The sequence below is a fragment of the Caretta caretta genome, chromosome 25 (genome assembly GCF_965140235.1).
Source record: "Caretta caretta isolate rCarCar2 chromosome 25, rCarCar1.hap1, whole genome shotgun sequence".
Lineage (NCBI taxonomy): Eukaryota > Metazoa > Chordata > Testudines > Cheloniidae > Caretta > Caretta caretta.
Genome location: NC_134230.1, coordinates 5,486,054 through 5,505,675, shown reverse-complemented (window position 1 = coordinate 5,505,675; position 19,622 = coordinate 5,486,054). Strand labels below are relative to the sequence as shown.

Here is a 19,622-nt window from a genome sequence, read left to right as displayed (position 1 = left end):
TCAAGCACAGGCCGTGCAGCTCTCTGAAAGGCCTGGATTTACTGTGACTCAAGGGAGGAAAGTCCTGCAGTGTCTGATTCCTCACGGTGCATCCCAGAGCCTGGCGGGGGGCTCTGGCAGATAATGGCACCAGGCTTTTCTGTCTAAGTGAGCAGAGAGACTCAGCTAGTCCTGCCTTCCGGGAGTATGTGATGAGCCAGAGGCCACCCTCAAGCCACACTCCTGGCAGCAGGAGCCTTTGTGTGAGGGACTGTCAAGGCAGTTCTCCTGGCTTTGGTATGGTCTCTTGGCTGCCGGAGAATGTCTGTCTCCCTCCCCTCCTTTCCCATGCAGTAGATGCAAACAGGGTGAGGTTCACCCCTGGGCATGGGGCCAACCCAAGTCCTGTGCTCCTTGTATGTCCCGCTTGAACCCTCTGAAAGGAACAGAAGCTGTGCACAGGCCCGGTGCAGGGGAGGAGAATTTCACCCAGGGCATTACTCTGCCCATATTTGAAATGCACAGGGCCCCTCCATTCCCAGGATGGGGCCAGAGCAGCACTCTGCATGGGGGTGCCAGGAGACCCCCCCTTCCTCAGATTTATATAACCACCTTCCACTGCATCAGAGTTCGATGCTCTGGGTGGTAATGTCCTCTCAGCCTTCAAACCTGCCAGCATGAGGTGCCAGCTGTGGAAATCCATGGCTTCTTTCTCCTGGGAGGAAGGATGGTCGAGATGCTAGACCCTGCTCTGCCACAGACTTCCTGTGTGACCTTGGGCAACAAGAAGGGTTTCATCAGGTATGTTGGCAACAAGAAGAAAGTCAAGGGAAGTGTGGGCCCCTGACTGACTGGGGGAAGCAACCTAGGGACAGAGGATGTGGAAAAAGCTTATGTACTCACCTTTTTTTTGCCTCCGTCTTCACGAACAAGGTCAGCTCCCAGACTCCTGCACTGGGCAGTACAGCATGGGGAGGAGGTGACCAGCCCTCTGTGGAGAAAGAAGTGGTTCGGGACTATTTAGAAAAGCTGGACAAGCACAAGTCCATGGGGCCAGATGCGCTGCATCTGAGAGTGCAAAAGGAGATGGCGGATGTGATTGCAGAGCCATTGGCCATTATCTTTGAAAACTCATGGCAATCGGGGGAAGTCCCGGATGACTGGAAAAAGGCTCATGTAGTGCCCATCTTTAAAAAAGGGAAGAAGGAAGATCCTGGGAACTACAGGCCAGTCAGCCTCACCTCAGTCCCTGGAAAAATCATGGAGCAGGTCCTCAAGGAATCAATCCTGAAGCACTTACACGAGAGGAAAGTGATCAGGAACAGTCAGTATGGATTCACCAAGGGAAGGTCATGCCTGACTAATCTAATCGCCTTCTATGATGAGATTACTGGTTCTGTGGATGAAGGGAAAGCAGTGGATGTATTGTTTCTTGACTTTAGCAAAGCTTTTGACACAGTCTCCCACAGTATTCTTGTCAGCAAGTTAAAGAAGTATGGGCTGAATGAATGCACTATAAGGTGGGTAGGAAGTTGGCTAGATTGTCGGGCTCAACGGGTAGTGATCAATGGCTCCATGTCTAGTTGGCAGCCGGTGTCAAGTGGAGTGCCCCAAGGGTCGGTCCTGGGGCCGGTTTTGTTCAATATCTGCATAAATGATCTGGAGGATGCTGTGGATTGCACAAAAATTGGAGAGAGTCCAGCGAAGGGTAACTAAAATGATTAGGGGTCTGGAACACATGACTTATGAGGAAAGGCTGAGGGAACTGGGATTGTTTAGTCTGCAGAAGAGAAGAATGAGGGGGGATTTGATAGCTGCTTTCAACTGCCTGAAAGGGGGTTCCAAAGAGGATGGATCTAGACTGTTCTCAGTAGTAGCAGATGACTGAAGTAGGAGCAATGGTCTCAAGTTGCAGTGGGGGAGGTTTAGGTTGGATATTAGGAAAAACTTTTTCACTAGGAGGGTGGTGAAACACTGGAATGCGTTACCTAGGGAGGTGGCGGAATCTCCTTCCTTAGTGGTTTTTAAGGTCAGGCTTAACAAAGCCCTGGCTGGGCTGATTTAGTTGGGGATTGGTCCTGCTTTGAGCAGGGGGTGAGACTAGAACCTCCTGAGGTCCCTTCCAATCCTGAGGTTCTGTGGTTCTATGCAGCCACTGGCTCCCTGTGTCTCAGTTGCCATCTGCCCTGCCCTGCCTCATGAATGGTTGGGAGGGTAAGCACAGTACTGCCTGGCAGGTGCTCAGATATTGTGATGAGAGGGTCAGATATGTACCTTAGATGGATAAACATCTGACAGATGCGCAGAATGTGGGCCATCTGAGCTTTGTTGCATGGCCCACCATAAGTGCCAGATCATGACTGTTACTCGCTATAGAAGCTGTTGTTTTCTCACTGTGTCAATGCAATAATCAGTGTTTTTCTGAAAGAGGAAACTGGGAAACCAGAAGTTTTGTCTTGGGCAGCTGTAAGCTCTCCCCATATGGCCCATCCTTAGTGCTTTGAACACAGGACTTTCAGATCCCCAGACTGCTACCACGTGAGGTGAAGGGGCAACTCATATTCTTTGTGGACTTACCATTAGGATGTGTGTGACATTCCCTTTGCCAGTGGGTTACACAATTATTTGCCAGACAGCAGTAGAATGCATGTGATCGGGAACCTAGGGTAGAGACAGGACAGCCACGCACATAGATCTGGTACAATCAGTCTGGACGGCAGTGTGGCTGAGTGGCAGAAATCTGGGTTCTATTCTGCACTCTGCCAGAAATGATCTTGTGTAACCTCTCATTTAGTGTGTTTATCAAACGAGGGGATGGTACTGCCTAGGACAGGACATGGGGCTTCGCCCGATTGCAAGAGCTGGGAAGTGCATAGCAACATGAACAGCAGTCAGTAGCTGTCCTTGCTCCTAGTTCAGTGCGCTTTCCCCTAAGCTGCAGAGCATTCGGATGGTAGGTTGGTCGGTCTGTCCTCTGCAGAACAGGGAACCCGATTGAGCTGCATTGTGGAATGCCCTACAAAATTTGGGAGCTCCGGCCTTGGTGCAGTTGGACTGTGCTGTCAATCTAGTGTAAATCTAAAGTGACCCATTTGAATTCAGTGGGGATGTTACTGGGAGCAAAATCTAATCCAGTGTGTTTGGGAGCCTGCGTCGCTCAGGACACAAAGTGGGAGAATATTGATGGGCTTTGTTGGCTGCTTGGGGCTGGCTGCGGAAGGCACTGGGATTCTGCAGGGCTGCGTGTAACACAGCCTGACCCGGAGGGCAGGACCAGCTGGAACGAGGCTGCGGAGCTGTGGCAGTGGGAAGGAAAGTGATGTTATTCTTATGGCCACAGTGTTTCCTTGCAGCAGCTGGGGGAAAATCCAGGGTGACTGGTGGGTTTCCGCGCTGGCTGCTCCCCTCAGCCTCCGTCTATCCGGAACAGGCTTGTGTACAAAGCTGGCTGTGGCCTTTCGGCTTTAACTTGTGAACTCGCTGCCTGGCAGCTGGGAGGGGGAAGTGCCTGTCCCAGAGCTCCACGCTGCGTGGTCTGTCTGCACCACACCACTCCTGATAACAGTGGGCCGAGCCCTGCTCAAGCCGCATGCGAGAGCTTTGGGACTGGCTTGGAGGCTGAAGTAGTGACTCTCAGCTCAATGTCGTTCTGCCCTAATCCCAGAAGAGCCTCCCGGAGCTGGCAGCGGTGGTCTCCAGGAGACATCGTGCCGGCTGAGGGTCTGATCTGACTCCCGCTTCAGTCAGTGGAGAGACCCGGCGGGATCCGGATCAGGCCCCTGGAGAAGTGGGAACCTGAGCGGCTGCCTGGGTCTCAGACTGGACAAACAGGGCTAATCGACGGGGGGCGGAACAAACCCAGACACAGATTCAGGGGGAGGAGAGGTTCAGGGCTGCCCCACAGGTGTGGCGCCAGGCTGTACCCGTCAGACCTTGATCTGGCAAAGGTTGTTCCAGCCCTATTGGCTGGGGGCGTCTGACTTCCTGGATACCGATCAGTGTCTGGGCACCTGCCAGGGCAGCAGCATTGCCCAGAGCACTGATTCAGCTGCACCTGGCTAGCCAGTTGTGACCTTTCCTCCTGCAGGCAAGCCCTGGCCCCTGGAGGCTGGATCCCAGCCGTGCACTGTCCGGGGGTTGCACCTTGAAGCCGTTCTGGATCTGGAGCTGGTGCCAGACGCCGTGTGTGCCTCTCACGGTGACTCAGGGCTGGTTGCCAGGCATTGTAGTTCAGAGGGACAGTGTCCCCAGCCCTGCCTCTGACCTACTCCTTCCATCCCGGCCCCATGTGTGGCTCCCGGTCTCTGCTGGCCCAGACTGGGAGGGCAGGGGATGCTATGCAGATTAGGCTGGAACCCCACCGTCCAGGCAGGACGAGGAGCCCCTTTAGGTACCGATCCCAAGCGAATTTTCCCCTGGCCAAGCGCTGGTGACTTTTGCCATTTCCATGATGTCTGCGTGTGGGGCATGGCTCACTGAGCAGCTGGGAAGGTCAGGGAGGGCCTTGGCAGAGGTTTAAGGCCCTTTCATCTGTAAAACTGGCAAGTCTGCCATGTGCCAGATGCGTTCGAGGACTTGGGTGGAGTCCAGCAAACATAGCGGCTAGCGGCTACTACGTTGTGCTTGCAGGTGTGGCTGGAGCACCTGCAGTGCACCTGGGAAGAGCCCCTGGGCTGGAGGCCTTTACGAAAAGCTCAGGGGAAGCCTGGAAGGAATATTGGAACAGCTGGAGCAAGCAGGGGCACAGGACTGGAGAATGAATGCCCATGAGCAGCGGTAAGGTGACAAACCTCCTGTCTTTGGCCATAGGTGTCATACCTTCTCTAGGCAGATGGGGCCTATAAACAAGGGAACCCACAAGCTCCAAATGCATGTTCTCTGTGAATGTGACTGATTCCTCAAGGAACTGGCAGGCTGCATCAGGCTGCTGTCTAATGTCTGTAATTAGCCGTGTAATTATAGGGCTTAGAGCAGGGCACTTCGTTGCCATCGTATTCTCTGCTGTCGGAGGGAGCTGGTTTGAAGCTCTTCTGCTGGCAATTCCCAAAGCAGGTGCGACTCTGTTAGCTGGCTGTTGTTCCAGAGAGCAAGCCCTCCTCTTCTCTTAGCAGCCCACACGGCAGCTGTGCCGTGTCCACCCCTGGGAGCGCTGAGATCTGGGCTCCCAGGGGCTGCGTAGCTCCCCAGTGACTAATCCTTGTAGGCAGAGGTGTGAGATTTCTGATCAGCAAAAGCAACAGCATCACTGCCCGGCATGGCCCCTGGGTGCAGGCAACCAGACTCAGCACCAAGGTCAGGCACCTTTGAACGGCTAAGAAGCTGGCTATCTGGGCACTGCTACGCCCTCTGCTTTGGGAATTCCTGACCCCCGCTGTGTTCACACACTGCAATGGTTAGTGGCACTAGGAGGCAGGCTAGCCGCAGAGACCCAGCACCTTCATTCATGGCTCGGTCACTCAGATCAGTCTGAGGCTGCTCAGACATCTAGAAACCTGCCCCGATGCTTGCAGAAAACTGCAGGGGGTGATTGACGATGACCCCTGGCTGAGGCTGCTGGTTGGCTTCTTGCTCCCATGAATGGGTCACACAGCTAGTCTGTACTACCGCTCCCTGCTATGATTGTTCCCCCCACCAAGCCTGCTCTTCTTGACCTCTCAGATCTGGTGGCTCTGATCTTTAAGCTCCCTGGGTCAGGAACTGTCACATTTATGCAGCACCTAGCACAAAGGGGCAGGGATTTCCTCTAAAGTACTTACCTGGCTCCATCACCGTAGGAGCTGAGCCCCACACAATCTTTAATGTATTTACCCTGTGCGGTAGGACAGAGCTCTCCGCCCTGGCATAGTCTGGGCAATGGCACCTCTGTTTCCCCCTCATGGTCCTGCATGGGAACCCACTCTAGGTCCCTGGCTCCTCAGATGACCCCTCCCTTGGGTGGAGAACTGCTTCTGTCTCCTTCCTGACCAAGGTTTTTCCCCGCTGCATTCTTCCCTGCCTACACTGTGTTATTCCACAGCAAGACAGATGGCCTGAACAGGTTTTTGCTCACTCTTTGAAGGCTATGATGACCGGCATAATTACCCACAGGCACAAGTTATCTCACAGCGCTTTCTAAGCATGTACATTTATTCTTAAGGTTAAAGCATTACAGAGAAAACACCACACTGAAAACAATAAGAACCTCCACCCATGCCAGTAAACTTATTCCCAATTCCAGCCAGGCTCTGGCTGGTGACCAGCCCTTTCAACCCCACCCAGGGATTTTTCTGTGGTCACAAGTTCATAACAGCTGCTAGCTCAGAACAAGCCCACCCATGACTCTGCAGACGCCCCTTTATCCAATTTTGTGTGTGTGGTCTGCAGAGCCCGTGAATAAGTAACCAGCCAGACAGTGGGTTTCTCTGCAAGGCTTTGCTTTGCAAGAACGGGACCAGAGGTGAGTAATCTTCATTCCCCGTCTCCCAAGTATTTCCTGGGAAACTCACCCAACAACAGTTCAGTCTCGTCTGGCCCATTCTTTTACAAATCGTTTGATGCTCAAAGCACTTCCCAGGGGTTATGTAGTTTTGGCTCCCCCTTAAAGGGGCTACAGACAGTCCCACAATAACATTCAACATTTGCACTGTTAATACAATGACCTAGGAAGACACTGAAACTTACTTTGGTTAGGTTTCTCCAACAGAATGCAGGAAATCGCCATGTCTGTCACAGTCCCCGTTTTACAGAGAGGTGACCGAGTGGCAGAGAGGCCAAGGCCCAGACCCGAAAGGGTATGGAAGGCTCCTAACTCCCATTGGAATCAGTGGCAGTTAAGAGCCAAAATACCTTTGAGGAGCTGGGGTTAAGCAACTTGCCCAGAGCTGCGAATTGAACCTGGGTCTCCTGTGCCCCAGGCTCATGCCCTTACCCATGGGGCCAGACTTCCTCTTCCGGGGAGTCCTCTGCATGCTTCAGCAGCAGAAGTTATATAGTTGTTCCACAGGTTTGTCCCAGTGATAAGAGTCCCAGATACTGGGCTATTTCTAACAAACTTATTTGAGCATGAGCTTTCATGAGCTACAGCCCACTTCATCGGACGCATCCAGTGGAAAAATCTCCCCACTGTATTTTCCACTGAATGCATCCGATGAAGTGAGCTGTAGCTCACGAAAGCTCATGCTCAAATAAATTGGTTAGTCTCTAAGGTGCCACAAGTACTCCTTTTCTTTTTACAGATATAGACTAACACGGCTGCTACTCTGAAACCTGGGCTATTTCTGTGTGTCCGTGACTTTAATAGAGCAGTGTTTCCCAAATGGTGGATTGCTGGCCCAGTGTGAAGAGGAGGGCCCAGGTGGTGGAGGCTGAAGAGCGTGCCTGCCCTGCACTCATCCTGTAGTGGTGGCTGGGACCTGCTCTGGTGTACGGGGTTGCAGCACCACTCAGGTTTGGCCTGGCTGCCCCTCCATCGTGGCCATATATAACACAAGAGAAAGTAACTATTCAAAGAAATTGAAAGATCAGCAAACTGATCAAAGGGAATGCTTTCCCCACCCAATGACCAGTGGAACTCACTGCCACTAGAGCAGGATTCAAACTAAGAATTGACATTTCTGTGGATAATGGGCCCATCCATCATCACACTAGGCAGACGGGCTATAAACCTTCCAGCTTCAGGGTATAAGCCAACCACTAAGTGACAGGGAGTAGGAGCAAACATTCCCTATGAGCAGGATCACCAGGGGGTTCTTGCACCTTCCTCTGAAACACCTGATCCTGGTTGCTGCTGGACACAGGACCCCGGCCTAGCTGGACTCTGCTCTGACCCCATCTGGACCTGGCTGGGGGCACACAAGGTCTGGGCTGGCATGTCCTGTTCTCAGGGGCAGATGCAGAGTCTGGGCCACAGGCCGATGCCAGTCCTGCTGTCAGCAGCTTCCCTGCTCTGATTTTCTTCCTTTCTGATCAGGAGCAGAGTGTGGTGCCCCCTGCTGCCAGCTGCAAGTATTGCAGCTATCAGACAAAACCTGCCTTCCCCCTCCCCAACACTGGGTTTTCTTGTAAACATACTGCAGAGTGTTTAAAGAATAAACATCTCCTCTGATAATGCTGGAGATCTCTTAGTCCATCCACAACCCGTGCCAGTCCTCCTTGAAGAGAGATTCCCATCCCCTGCCTTGCCCGGGTGGCTGGCAGAGTCTTTCCCTAATGGTCACCCTCATTTTTCCGTTTCTTATTTTTATCCCCTTTTATCCTGGCAGCTCCCAGCCTGCCTTTTGGACCCTTGTATGCCCCACATCACTGCAGGCTCTGAGCACATCACAATCATTAGTCCTCCCCACACTTGGCCAGGCAGGGACGGATCATTGTTCCCATTTCACAAATGGGGGAGCCGAGGGAGGCACAAAGAGATGAAGTGACTTGCCTGAGGTCACACACAGTCTGTGGCTGAGCTGAAAATTAAACCTGGGTCTCTTGTGTCCCAGCTGTAATCACAGGCTTCTCCTCTGGCATGCCGGAGCCCCATGATCTCCATGGGAGACAGGGTGTGCCAGAGCCTAGAGATCTCAGATTTCTGTATGCGTCCATCAGGTGAAACCTGTACGTGCATCAGTCCAAAGATGGCCTGTACCTGCTGAGAATGGGGTGGAGGGGAGGGCCGGAGTAAGGGCAGCGGCTTCAGCAGATGTTACTGAGTATGCTCATGAGCTGCAAATCTGGGGGTGCACATGACCTTGCATGACACACACACCCCCATCGCCTCTGCATTGGTCTCTCATGTCACTGACATGTTTGGCGTGACCATTATTTGGAACAATTCTGCAGTCACTGTGGATAGCAGCACATCCACGTATCCTTGGTGTAGGAAAATTCAGGGGAATCCAAGTAGCTCTGGCATATTCAGGAGACTCTGAAACTGAGGGATATGCTGCCACGTGGCTGTGTTACAACATCTCGTTCCTAGCGAGGGGTTGAAACCAAACCCCAGATCTCAGCATCCCTGGACTTCGGGGAGTCCAAACCTAGCTGCAGATTTCACCCCAAACTCTGGATCGAGCCCCACTGCCCTTTGCGGGAGTCAAAATCTAGAAGTGGAGCCAAGTCTGGTGACTGGTGCTCATCTCCAGGTGTAGCAGGAGGAGGAGGACCCCAGTGGGAAGCTGGGGCTGTGCTATGTTTGAGATACTGCTACATTCACTTTGAATGGGGTTTGTTTCGCATTCTGTGCATGGACTTGTTCTAATCAGCGGCCTGTGGGACGCAGTACATCTCTGTTGTGACTGGCTGAGCGGCTTTCAATGATGTATCACATCTGATAAGAGGGTTGTTTTTGGAGCTGAAGTTTATCATGAGCTGTTGGGGCTGGGGTGCTGGCTGCTCCGATCTGGCCCTGGTTCTGGGAATTACAAACTCCCCTCCCTTTCGCTCCCCAAACTGCGGGGTTGTTTGTTCCAGCAATTTCCCACAAAAGCAAACATCGTTGTTCCTGCAGCGCCGGTGCAGTCGGCCAGCAGATGCGGACAGATGTTCCAGCAGATCAGCGCTGAACAACTGCATGTTCCCTGCTCCCCAGCTAATTAACTCACTTCTTGGAATTCTTTCAAAAACAGATTTTTTCCCCCACATTTCATGGAATTCTCTGACTCGCTTCTGGAGCTCTGCTCAGTTTCACTGCCCTGATCTCTCCCTCTCTCTCTCGTGCTCTTACCCCCTTCCCTCCTCACTCCGTGTTCCCCCGCCGCAGGGAAGGAGGCAAGGCCTTGGCTACAATGTTACTGATCCCCATTTGCTCTCAACTCCAGCCCGCCATGTGCATCTGAACATCGGGTTAGAAAATCTGTCTTTGATCGACTGTGCAGCCCCAGCACTCCCTGCCATGGGCTCAGGGGTGGGATGCTGCTGGGGCCCGGGAGAGCTCAGTCCCATACGACCAGAAATTCCCGTCCTCGCAGATCTGCATGGCCTGAACGCGCTGCTGAAGGAGCCATTCCTGCTGCAGGTCACCTTGGACGCTGCAAGTGGAAAGCCGTTGAACCTGTGGAAACCCTCCTGCTCAGGGGGTGTGGTCACCAGGAAATTATTACAGGCTGTGTGCCTCTCGCTCCTTTAGTTTAGCTCACATCAGCCAGACCGCACCCCCTGTAGCTGCCTGGTGGCACGCCCTGAGGTTTCTCCTAGCTGCCCCTGCTCTGGCGCTGTGAGTGTGGTTCTCAACATGTCCTCATGCCATGCATAGTGCTAGCCCACCCCTCCCAGCCCTGGCAGCCAGGAGCCACTGGGAATGGTCGGACATTGCTTGAGCCACCTTTATCAGTGCAGGATGTTGGAGCAGGTGCTCTAGAAGCTAGTCAGGTGATCTGGTCACATGGGCACGAGAACACAGGAACCCCACCTGAGCCAACAGGGAAGAGACAAGTGGGAGTCTAGTCAGACCCTGCCGAGTCCATTGGACGTCGTGATCTCCCCTGGGGCAGCAGCCTCGTCATTGGTCATTTGCATTCTAGCCGCCTCAGGCTGGGTATAAAACAACCTGTCTTGGTCCCAGACAATCATTTCCTTAGCAGCGAGCATGCAAGTTCCATAAAGCCCCAGGCTACACCCTTGGAATCTGCACCCGGCTCTGAGTTTAGCTTCTCTGACCTGAACGAGTTACCCTGATTGTCCTGTGGCTAGCTGGGGAGGGTGACGGAGGCATCTGGGAGGTGTCTCTGGGGCATCTTCTAATGAGCCTTCACTGTGATGGCAATATGCCAAGTACACGGATTAAAAGAAACACTAAAATTGTTCAGCTGTGCACCCCTCCGTGACCCATTTACTTTTCTCTTCCTCTTCTTTTTCTCCTCTCATCCTCTCCCTCTGCTTCTCCTCCCTCCTCATCTTCACGATCTGGCCATGCAAAGGGTGAGAAGAATTCCAGGCCCTCTTGTGGCCTAAGCTCCTCAAAAGTCTGATTTGCTGCTTCTTGCATCCCTGGCTACTGTCCCTTCCCCCTTCCCGTGCACCCTCCCTGGCAATGACTGAGATTAGGCCTCATCTCTGGCACCTCTTGTGTTATCAGGGGAGCAGGGGCAGCGTTCTCTCTCTCTCTTTCTGCACCTAGTATGGAATTGCTCCATGTACAAGCAGCTAATTTTAGCAGGCATGACTCATAGAGCAGCAGCTCAGTGGAGAGCTCATGAACAGCCCCGTGCAACAGAGATAACCAGCGACTGCTGAGTGTGGTGAGACGTGGACAAGGTGAACAGAAAGCCCTCCACATCGACCTCCACATTGACACTTGGAGCAGGGCAGTCTCTGGCTTCTGCTTCAGGCCCAAAGCGACCCACTGGCCACCCTTCCATTTATGGTTCCTGCTCTGAGCCTGTCAGACATCCAGGAAACCTCCATCACTCTTCATGTAACCATAGTTAGGCGCCAACTGTCCTCATGAAGACCCAACCCACAACTGATGGGAGATGCCCTAGATCCAGCAAACCTTGGGAACGAAGCAGGGAGACTAACAGGCCGGAAGTGAAAAGTGGGAGATCTTCATTTGCCTGGCAGGATTTCTGGATTGACACTAGATCTCTGGTGCAGGAACCAAGCTACATAATAGGAAGTAGGGATGTAAATATCGGGTTAAAAAGTAAACTGGTTAAATGATTAAAATTATATCATTTAACTGCTTAACCGTTAACTGATGTCACTCTGGTGTGGGGAGGCAGGAGCTGGGGTCCTGCCAGGGCTGGGGTCTTGCCAGCCCGGTGCAGCTGGGGCTGGGCACGGTGCAGCTCACCCAGCAGGGCCGGGGCCGCTCCAGCCCGCCCACCACGGCCGGGGATGGTGTCCCGCAGGCACGGCTGGGGCTGGGGTTCTGCCAGCCGGCCAGGCGCGGCCAACCACGGGGGTTAACGGTTAAGGTCCAGTTAACGGTAAGCCTAATGCTTATCAGTTAACCGGTTAACCTTTTACATCCCTAATAGGAAGTCTGCTCTATGCTGCACTGGGGGTGCAAAGCAACCTCAACCCAGCTGGAGACAGCCCAAGATCTGCACCAGCCTCTTCATGCTTCAGTCTGCATTTAGGAGACTGCAGCATTACAATATGTGTGTTGCTGAAGCCCAAAAAGACCAACATTGTGTCCTCTCCAAAGCAGAGAGAATGGAACAGACGCAGACCTGTTACCTGGGAAGTAAAAGCTGTCTCTTTTGGTGTCCCTCAGTTTGATCACAACAATGCCTCTACAGTAGCCAGAGTGGTATAGAAAACTACAGCCAATTCTGTAACCAGGAACCCAATAGCTGCCAGTTCCCCCTGCAGTGCAGCCGAACCCAGCTGAAACAGAGAGACTCAGCCTGCTACATAAGGCCTTAAAGCAGGGCAAAGGCCCAATACACAAAGCTCGTGCCTAGGCCAGCCCTGCGCCGAACCTCCAAATCACCTTGTCCAAACTGCCCCTCGACACCAATGAGATCCCTTGAGCCCCGCTGCCATCCTGGAGGGGAGGGCTGCTGGAGAGGCCTGGGCTGGCGGGGGAGAACTGGGATATGAGCACGCCCTCCCTGAAGTTCTTTCCTAAGCTGTGGGGAGGGAAGTGGCCATGGTGTCCTGGGCCTGAATGTCTCTGTCCATGTGCTGCACGGGACAGGCACAGAGTGAAATGCTCGTAAGGCCCCAGCCCCCGCTGCGGGTGAGGGTGTCATGAGCAGTGGAGAGCAAACCTCCCTTTGAGGTGGGAGACAGGCCAAAAAGCCTTTCAAACATTCCAGAAACGGCTTAGAAAACATTCCAGAAATGCACTTACAACCCCAGGCCTTGCAGACAGTTTGATTCTAAAAATGTCCCTCGTGCCCAGGGAGCCAGGCTGCAGTGGGAACTGAGAAGCTGAGAGTGGCCCCTCCATAAGAGCTCATTTCAGTGTGTGCATCATGTCCCACTTCACCGCCCTCTCTCCAGCCAGCCCCAGGCCCTGCTCAGATAGAAACCCCTCCACCTCCATTTTGTTACCTTAACTATGGCCTCAGGGCCTAGTGGCCAGGGTCCTGGTCTGGGACTTGGGAGACCCGTGTTCATAAGACCGGCCATACTGCATCAGACCAATGGTCCATGTAGCCCAGTTTCCTATCTCCAACAATGGCCAGTGCTAGAACTTTTGGGGGAGTGCACAGAACAGGGCAACTATAGAGAGATCCACCCTTGTCTTCCCCTCCCAGCTTCTGGCAGTCAGAGGTTTCAGGACAACCAGAGCATGGGGCTGCATCCCTGGCCATCTGAGCTAATAGCCATTGATGGACCTATCCTCTATGAACTTATCTAGTTCTTTTTTGAACCAGTTATACCTTTGGCCTAGCAGTGAGTTCTACAGATTAATTGTGCATTGTGTGAAAAAGTGTTTCCTTCTGTTGTATTAAATCTGCTGTCTATGAATTTCATCGGGTGACCCTTCTTGTTTTTGTATTGTGGGAAATGCTGAATAACTTGCACTTTTTTCACATTAAGAAAAGGAGTACTTGTGGCACCTTAGAGACTAACCAATTTATTTGAGCATGAGCTTTCGTGAGCCACAGCTCACTTCATCAGATGTGTACCGTGGAAACTGCAGCAGACTTTATATACACACAGAAAGAAAAGGAGTACTTGTGGCACCTTAGAGACTAACCAATTTATTTGAGCATGAGCTTTCGTGAGCTACAGCTCACTTCATCAGATGTTTACCGTGGAAACTGCAGCAGACTTTATATACACACAGAGAATATGAAACAATACCTCCTCCCACCCCACTGTCCTGCTGGTAATAGCTTATCTAAAGTGATCAACAGGTGGGCCATTTCCAGCACAAATCCAGGTTTTCTCACCCTCCACCCCCCCACACAAATTCACTCTCCTGCTGGTGCTAGCCCATCCAAAGTGACAACTCTTTACATAGTCAAGTCGGGCTATTTCCTGCATAGATCCAGGTTTTCTCACATCCCCCCCACCCCCATACACACACAAACTCACTCTCCTGCTGCTAATAGCTCATCTAAACTGACCACTCTCCAAGTTTAAATCCAAGTTAAACCAGAACATCTGGGGGGGGGGGGGGTAGGAAAAAACAAGAGGAAACAGGCTACCTTGCATAATGACTTAGCCACTCCCAGTCTCTATTTAAGCCTAAATTAATAGTATCCAATTTGCAAATGAATTCCAATTCAGCAGTTTCTCGCTGGAGTCTGGATTTGAAGTTTTTTTGTTTTAAGATAGCGACCTTCATGTCTGTGATTGCGTGACCAGAGAGATTGAAGTGTTCTCCGACTGGTTTATGACTGTTATAATTCTTGACATCTGATTTGTGTCCATTTATTCTTTTACGTAGAGACTGTCCAGTTTGACCAATGTACATGGCAGAGGGGCATTGCTGGCACATGATGGCATATATCACATTGGTGGATGTGCAGGTGAACGAGCCTCTGATAGTGTGGCTGATGTTATTAGGCCCTGTGATGGTGTCCCCTGAATAGATATGTGGGCACAATTGGCAACGGGCTTTGTTGCAAGGATAAGTTCCTGGGTTAGTGGTTCTGTTGTGTGGTATGTGGTTGTTGGTGAGTATTTGCTTCAGGTTGCGGGGCTGTCTGTAGGCAAGGACTGGCCTGTCTCCCAAGACTTGTGAGAGTGTTGGGTCATCCTTTAGGATAGGTTGTAGATCCTTAATAATGCGTTGGAGGGGTTTTAGTTGGGGGCTGAAGGTGACCGCTAGTGGCGTTCTGTTATTTTCTTTGTTAGGCCTGTCCTGTAGTAGGTAACTTCTGGGAACTCTTCTGGCTCTATCAATCTGTTTCTTTACTTCTGCAGGTGGGTATTGTAGTTGTAAGAAAGCTTGACAGAGATCTTGTAGGTGTTTGTCTCTGTCTGAGGGGTTGGAGCAAATGCGGTTGTATCGCAGAGCTTGGCTGTAGACGATGGATCGTGTGGTGTGGTCAGGGTGAAAGCTGGAGGCATGCAGGTAGGAATAGCGGTCAGTAGGTTTCCGGTATAGGGTGGTGTTTATGTGGCCATTGTTTATTAGCACTGTAGTGTCCAGGAAGTGGATCTCTTGTGTGGACTGGACCAGGCTGAGGTTGGTGGTGGGATGATTTTATAGACCTCTATCGTATCCCCCCTCAACCATTTCTTTTTCTAACCTGAACAGTCTCTTTAGACTGTCCTCATATGAAAGCCATTTCATATGCTCGATCATCTTTGTGCCCTTCTCTGAACCTTTTCCAGTTCCACTCTGTCCTTTTTGGAATGAGGTGACCAGAACTGGACACAGTATTCAAGGGATGGGCGCACCATAGATCTGTTCCCAGCTCTGCCCCTAACAGCTGTGTGCCCTTGGGTGAGTCATTTCCTCTCTCCGTGTCTCAGATTCCCCTGTACTCCCAGTCTTCAGCAGATAGCGCGGCTCTTGCTCAAGCCTCCTCCTTGTCTCCAGGACGGTTTTCTCCACACACAGATTTTGCATTAGGGATCTTGGGGAAGGTGATCTTTATTGTAAAGCATTTTAATAATCATCTCTACCTCTTATATGGTGCTTTTCATCAATAGATCTCTTTACAGATAAGGTCAGTGTCATTCTCCCCATCTTATAAATGCGGAAACTGAGGCACAGAAAGGTGACATGCACCTATGGTCACCTAGCAGCAGAGCCAGGACTAGAACCCAGGTCTCCTGAGCCTCAGTCCAGTGCTCTCTCCAGCAGCCCTTACACTACTTCAAGGTCTCCAGCTGACAAGTCCTGAGCAGAAGCTGGGGCGTGGCACAGATTGCCCTTTCTCTGATGCAATTGGTTCCTGTTCAGGGTGGAGGGGCCCGAGCAGGGTCTTCTCCTCCTTTACCTTTCAGGTTATATTTTCTTTTCCAAGTTTCCACTTCAGGTCTCCTCCTTCCCTCTGTTCCCCAGAATGCATTGTGGAGTCTAGCTGCAATTTCCCCTAACCCTCCTATGCTGTGCTTTGAGGCAGGTTGCCTAGAGTGTGTGGGGGGTGGCTAAAGACTTCCAGGGCAGGAGCCAAGAGAAATCCTGTGGAATGGAGTTGGGGAAAGGAAGACAGAGGGTGGGAAAGGCAGGCTCCTGGCTCCCGCTGCGTTGAGTGTTCCATGAGGCCGTCTCTGCAGGAGGAGGAACGCTGAGTCTGTCTGGGCACAGAGCTTTGTGAGGGAGGTGGGTTGCACCGTGTGATGTGGCGGGAGGCTGTTTCCTTGTGATTGGGGTTTCTTTGTGATGTTTTGACGTATGAAGTGGAATTGGGGTGTGAAGCTGGGAGGGCAGTTGGGGTGGCATAGACGGGCTTCCTTCCAGTCTGTGCTGCTGAGAGTCACAACCCATCTACCAGGAGGGAATTCACTCCAGCTTGTATTGTCTTTTCAGATTTGCAGTCCGCTGGTCTATGGTTTTGTGATCCCCTAAGAGAAGATGGCACAGCCCATACACCTGAACCAGAATCTCCCAGGTAAAGACACAGGCAGCTCCTACCTAAGGGGTACCAAGATAATGTGTTCTCCTAGTGCTCACCTCTGAATGTAGAGATGGGGCACCCCCTGCCTTCCCACGGAAGGAGATGAAAGGGGGTGACCAACCTCTTCCATGAATGCAAATGGCAGGGGCTGCAGACTAATCAGAGCCGTCTGCACCTCCAAGGCTGCAGCCAGGGCTGGCCTTAGGGAAAATGGCACCCTGGACGAACTTGTATTTTGGCGCCCCACCCCCCATCACTCCTGGCCCCCACAGGCTCCCTGGGCTTTCCCCCGCCCTCCCCCCCACATTACCTTTGGGCCCCGCTGCCTCCCCTAGTGTTTAATTTGTATTGAAAGAGACCTCAGCCCTGGCACAAATTAAGCACTGGCAGGGTGGTCTGATACTGGCTGGGCACCCAGCTCTGAAGGCAACGCTGCCACCAGCAGCCATGCAGAGGTAAGGGTGGCCTGGCATATGGTGTATTGCCACCTTTCTGCTCTGCGGTTGTGGCTTGTGGTGCCTGATGCTCGGCATGTGGCTTTGCGCTATCACATGGGGGCTGCATCTTGCCAGAGCCCATGGCCCTTCTGGCTCACCCAGGGCACCATTTCAGATTTGGGGGAGGAAACTTTAACCATGATTCCAGGGACTGCAAAATATTCTGAATCCCAAGCCTTGAAGTATCCGTTTTGGAGCTTTAACTTAGATATCAGAAACACATGTTTGATACTTTGTACACTATCTTTATTAGAGATATATGAAAATAAATAAAATCCGCTTAAAATCTGTGTTACTCCCATTATCTGCTGTAGTCAGTTGTTTTTCACTAAAAACATAATTTTAACATATGTGATAAGGGTTTTTTTCTCTTTTATTAAGAAAGGGAATTTAATTTTCTAATTATTTTGGCATTTACATTTACCAATCACAATCATGTGTGTGACTCACTGACATTGGACTCTATCATTGCTATTGGTATCAGAGCTGGAACTGTGTTTATTTTCATGCAAATTTTAAGTTATTTTACAGATATAACTAAAAATACAATTTGAAAATAAGCGACCTTCATCTGCCCAGTGTCTATAGTTCTGTGTTTAGCTAATTTTTTTTAAACGGGCACTGCTAAGGTTAGTACAAGCTAAAGTTACATTCTAGGAGGATACTATTATTGGACTGTGCCACTTTAAATAATGACTGACAAAGCACAATATGATAATAACAGTAATAATGATAATTACTCCAGCCAGGACAGGTTAGGCATTTTAGACCTCACTACTCAAAGAATTCAATGAAAGCATAAAGAGAAGAAATGAAATGACGAAATGCACAGACCAGTCAAAACACTAAAATAACAGCACTTTGAAAGAATAAAATGACAGAGAATATATGTGCATTGCAGGAAGTACCAACAAGTAACAACAAGATAAGTATGTGTTGGGGGGCGATGAATGTGAGAGAGACAGCGTGTGTGAGCTGGGGAAGTGTGTGGGAGACCTTTAAGAGAGCGGCACTCACCAGTCTGAAGGTTCCTTCAGACACAGCAGCAGCTGCCAGCAGCTCCGTCCCTCTCTTGGTGAGCCCTGTCCTCACACACACACCCCGCTCTGTGGAGATGGGGTACATAGGTGGGGGGCAAGGGATACCCTGACATCAGCACCCCTCCGCCTCGTACAGCAAATGGGAAGCTTCCAGGAACAGTTGGCAGGGGGCAGGAGCCGCGGGGCTGCAGACACCAGCAGAGCAGGAGGGGGAGGGGCATCCCTGCTCAGGAGATGCCCCGTTTATAATGGTACCCTGGGCTTTCTCCCAGTTCACCCCTATGTAAGGCTTCCCCTGGCTGCAGCCGTATCTGTCTGTGGGCTGTTGGTAGAGCTGAGCAAAACCCAGCATTTCTACCCAGCAGGAAATTCCTGTGTGTCAACATTTGTTTTCACACAAATCGGGATGAAAAGTTGAAATTTTGAACTTTTTTGTAAAATGGAAAGTCTGAGAAATTTTGATTTGGAAATGTTGAATCCTTTCACTTTGTTCAAATGACTCGAAATGCTTCTTTCCAGTCATTTTAACATGAAACTGCGTGGACCTGTTGTGGTGCATTGCCTCATGGGATTTCAGGAGCCTGATGCTCCCATTCTCCCTATGAACCAGACTCCCTGTCCAGACTACATCTCCCATGATGCACCACACAGCTTGGGCTGAGGGAAATCTACCCTGCATTATGGGAGATGCAGTCCTCCAGGGAGGTTGGCTCATCGGAGAGAACGCAGGGGGCAGAGGCTGAACTACAAGGCCCTGTGCTTTAGGGAAATGCAGTTTAATGTTTTATTGAACAGATTTGAAATGACCTGTTTTGGATCAGTTCAACGAAATGAAATATTCTGATTTGGGTCAAACACAAACAAAATGGAATATTTTATTTTGATTGATCACTGATGGGAAATTGAAAATTTTTGGTAAAATCAAGATTTTCCCACTGAAAACTTCAACTTTGTGGAAACTGCATTTTGTTTCAGAAAATCACTGTAGCAGAAAATTCCCAACAAGCTCTACAATCATTCTAGTCGGGATTCAGAGCTAATCCAGTGGGAGGGTTGCACACCTGAGTCAAGTGGAGAGTGGACCCTGGGGGTCAGACACCCTCGCTGTCTGTCCATTCGTGCTAATGACAGAGGGTTTCCCTCAGATGCTCCGGGGCTGGGCCATACACCTGATTTGACTGGCAGCTGCACCAGGCAGGGATGGGGAGCTGGGCACCACCACCCCCTCGCTGCTCCTCTCTACCTTAACCCCAGAGTGAAGGCCTTTTCATGAAGCATAGACTCCTAACCTCTCTCTGGGTCTGATCCACACCTATTGCCACCACTGCCCTCAATAGGCATTGAATCAGGCCCTAGGTCACTTTGTCTCATGGCTCTGTCCCTGCTGAACGTGCCCCAGTTCAGCATCCTCTGACCATGGACTGACCGGGCTGCTTCCCCTCCCTCTTAAGGACCCTGAATTAATCCTCACCCTCAAATTTGGGTGTGACACTCACATGGGTCCAGAGCAGAGGGCACCTGGGGTTATTCCAGACCCCTGCTTCCTATCTTCTGCCAAGTGAGAAAGCTCCAGGCCTTTTCGTCTAGTCTGGGCACCTACGTGAACTTTCTGTGGCATCAAACACTCGCCCTGCGTCCAGCAGGAAAAGCTGAGAACATGCAGACAC

At 51.3% G+C, this 19,622-nt stretch overlaps 1 protein-coding gene across 3 annotated transcripts in view; it reads left to right on the top strand.

The window, feature by feature from the left end:
- Window positions 1–19,622, top strand: part of KANK3 (KN motif and ankyrin repeat domains 3) — a 55,373-nt gene that overhangs the window by 17,214 nt on the left and 18,537 nt on the right. For 2 of the 3 annotated variants that reach the window (XM_048831138.2, XM_048831135.2), the window contains exons 2-3: window positions 4,609–4,755; window positions 16,331–16,412. In XM_048831138.2, coding sequence (XP_048687095.2) covers window positions 16,376–16,412 — 37 coding nt within the window. In that variant the 5' untranslated portion in view covers window positions 4,609–4,755; window positions 16,331–16,375. The remainder of the gene's footprint in view (window positions 1–4,608; window positions 4,756–16,330; window positions 16,413–19,622) is intronic. The other variant, XM_048831137.2, reaches the window with a different exon arrangement.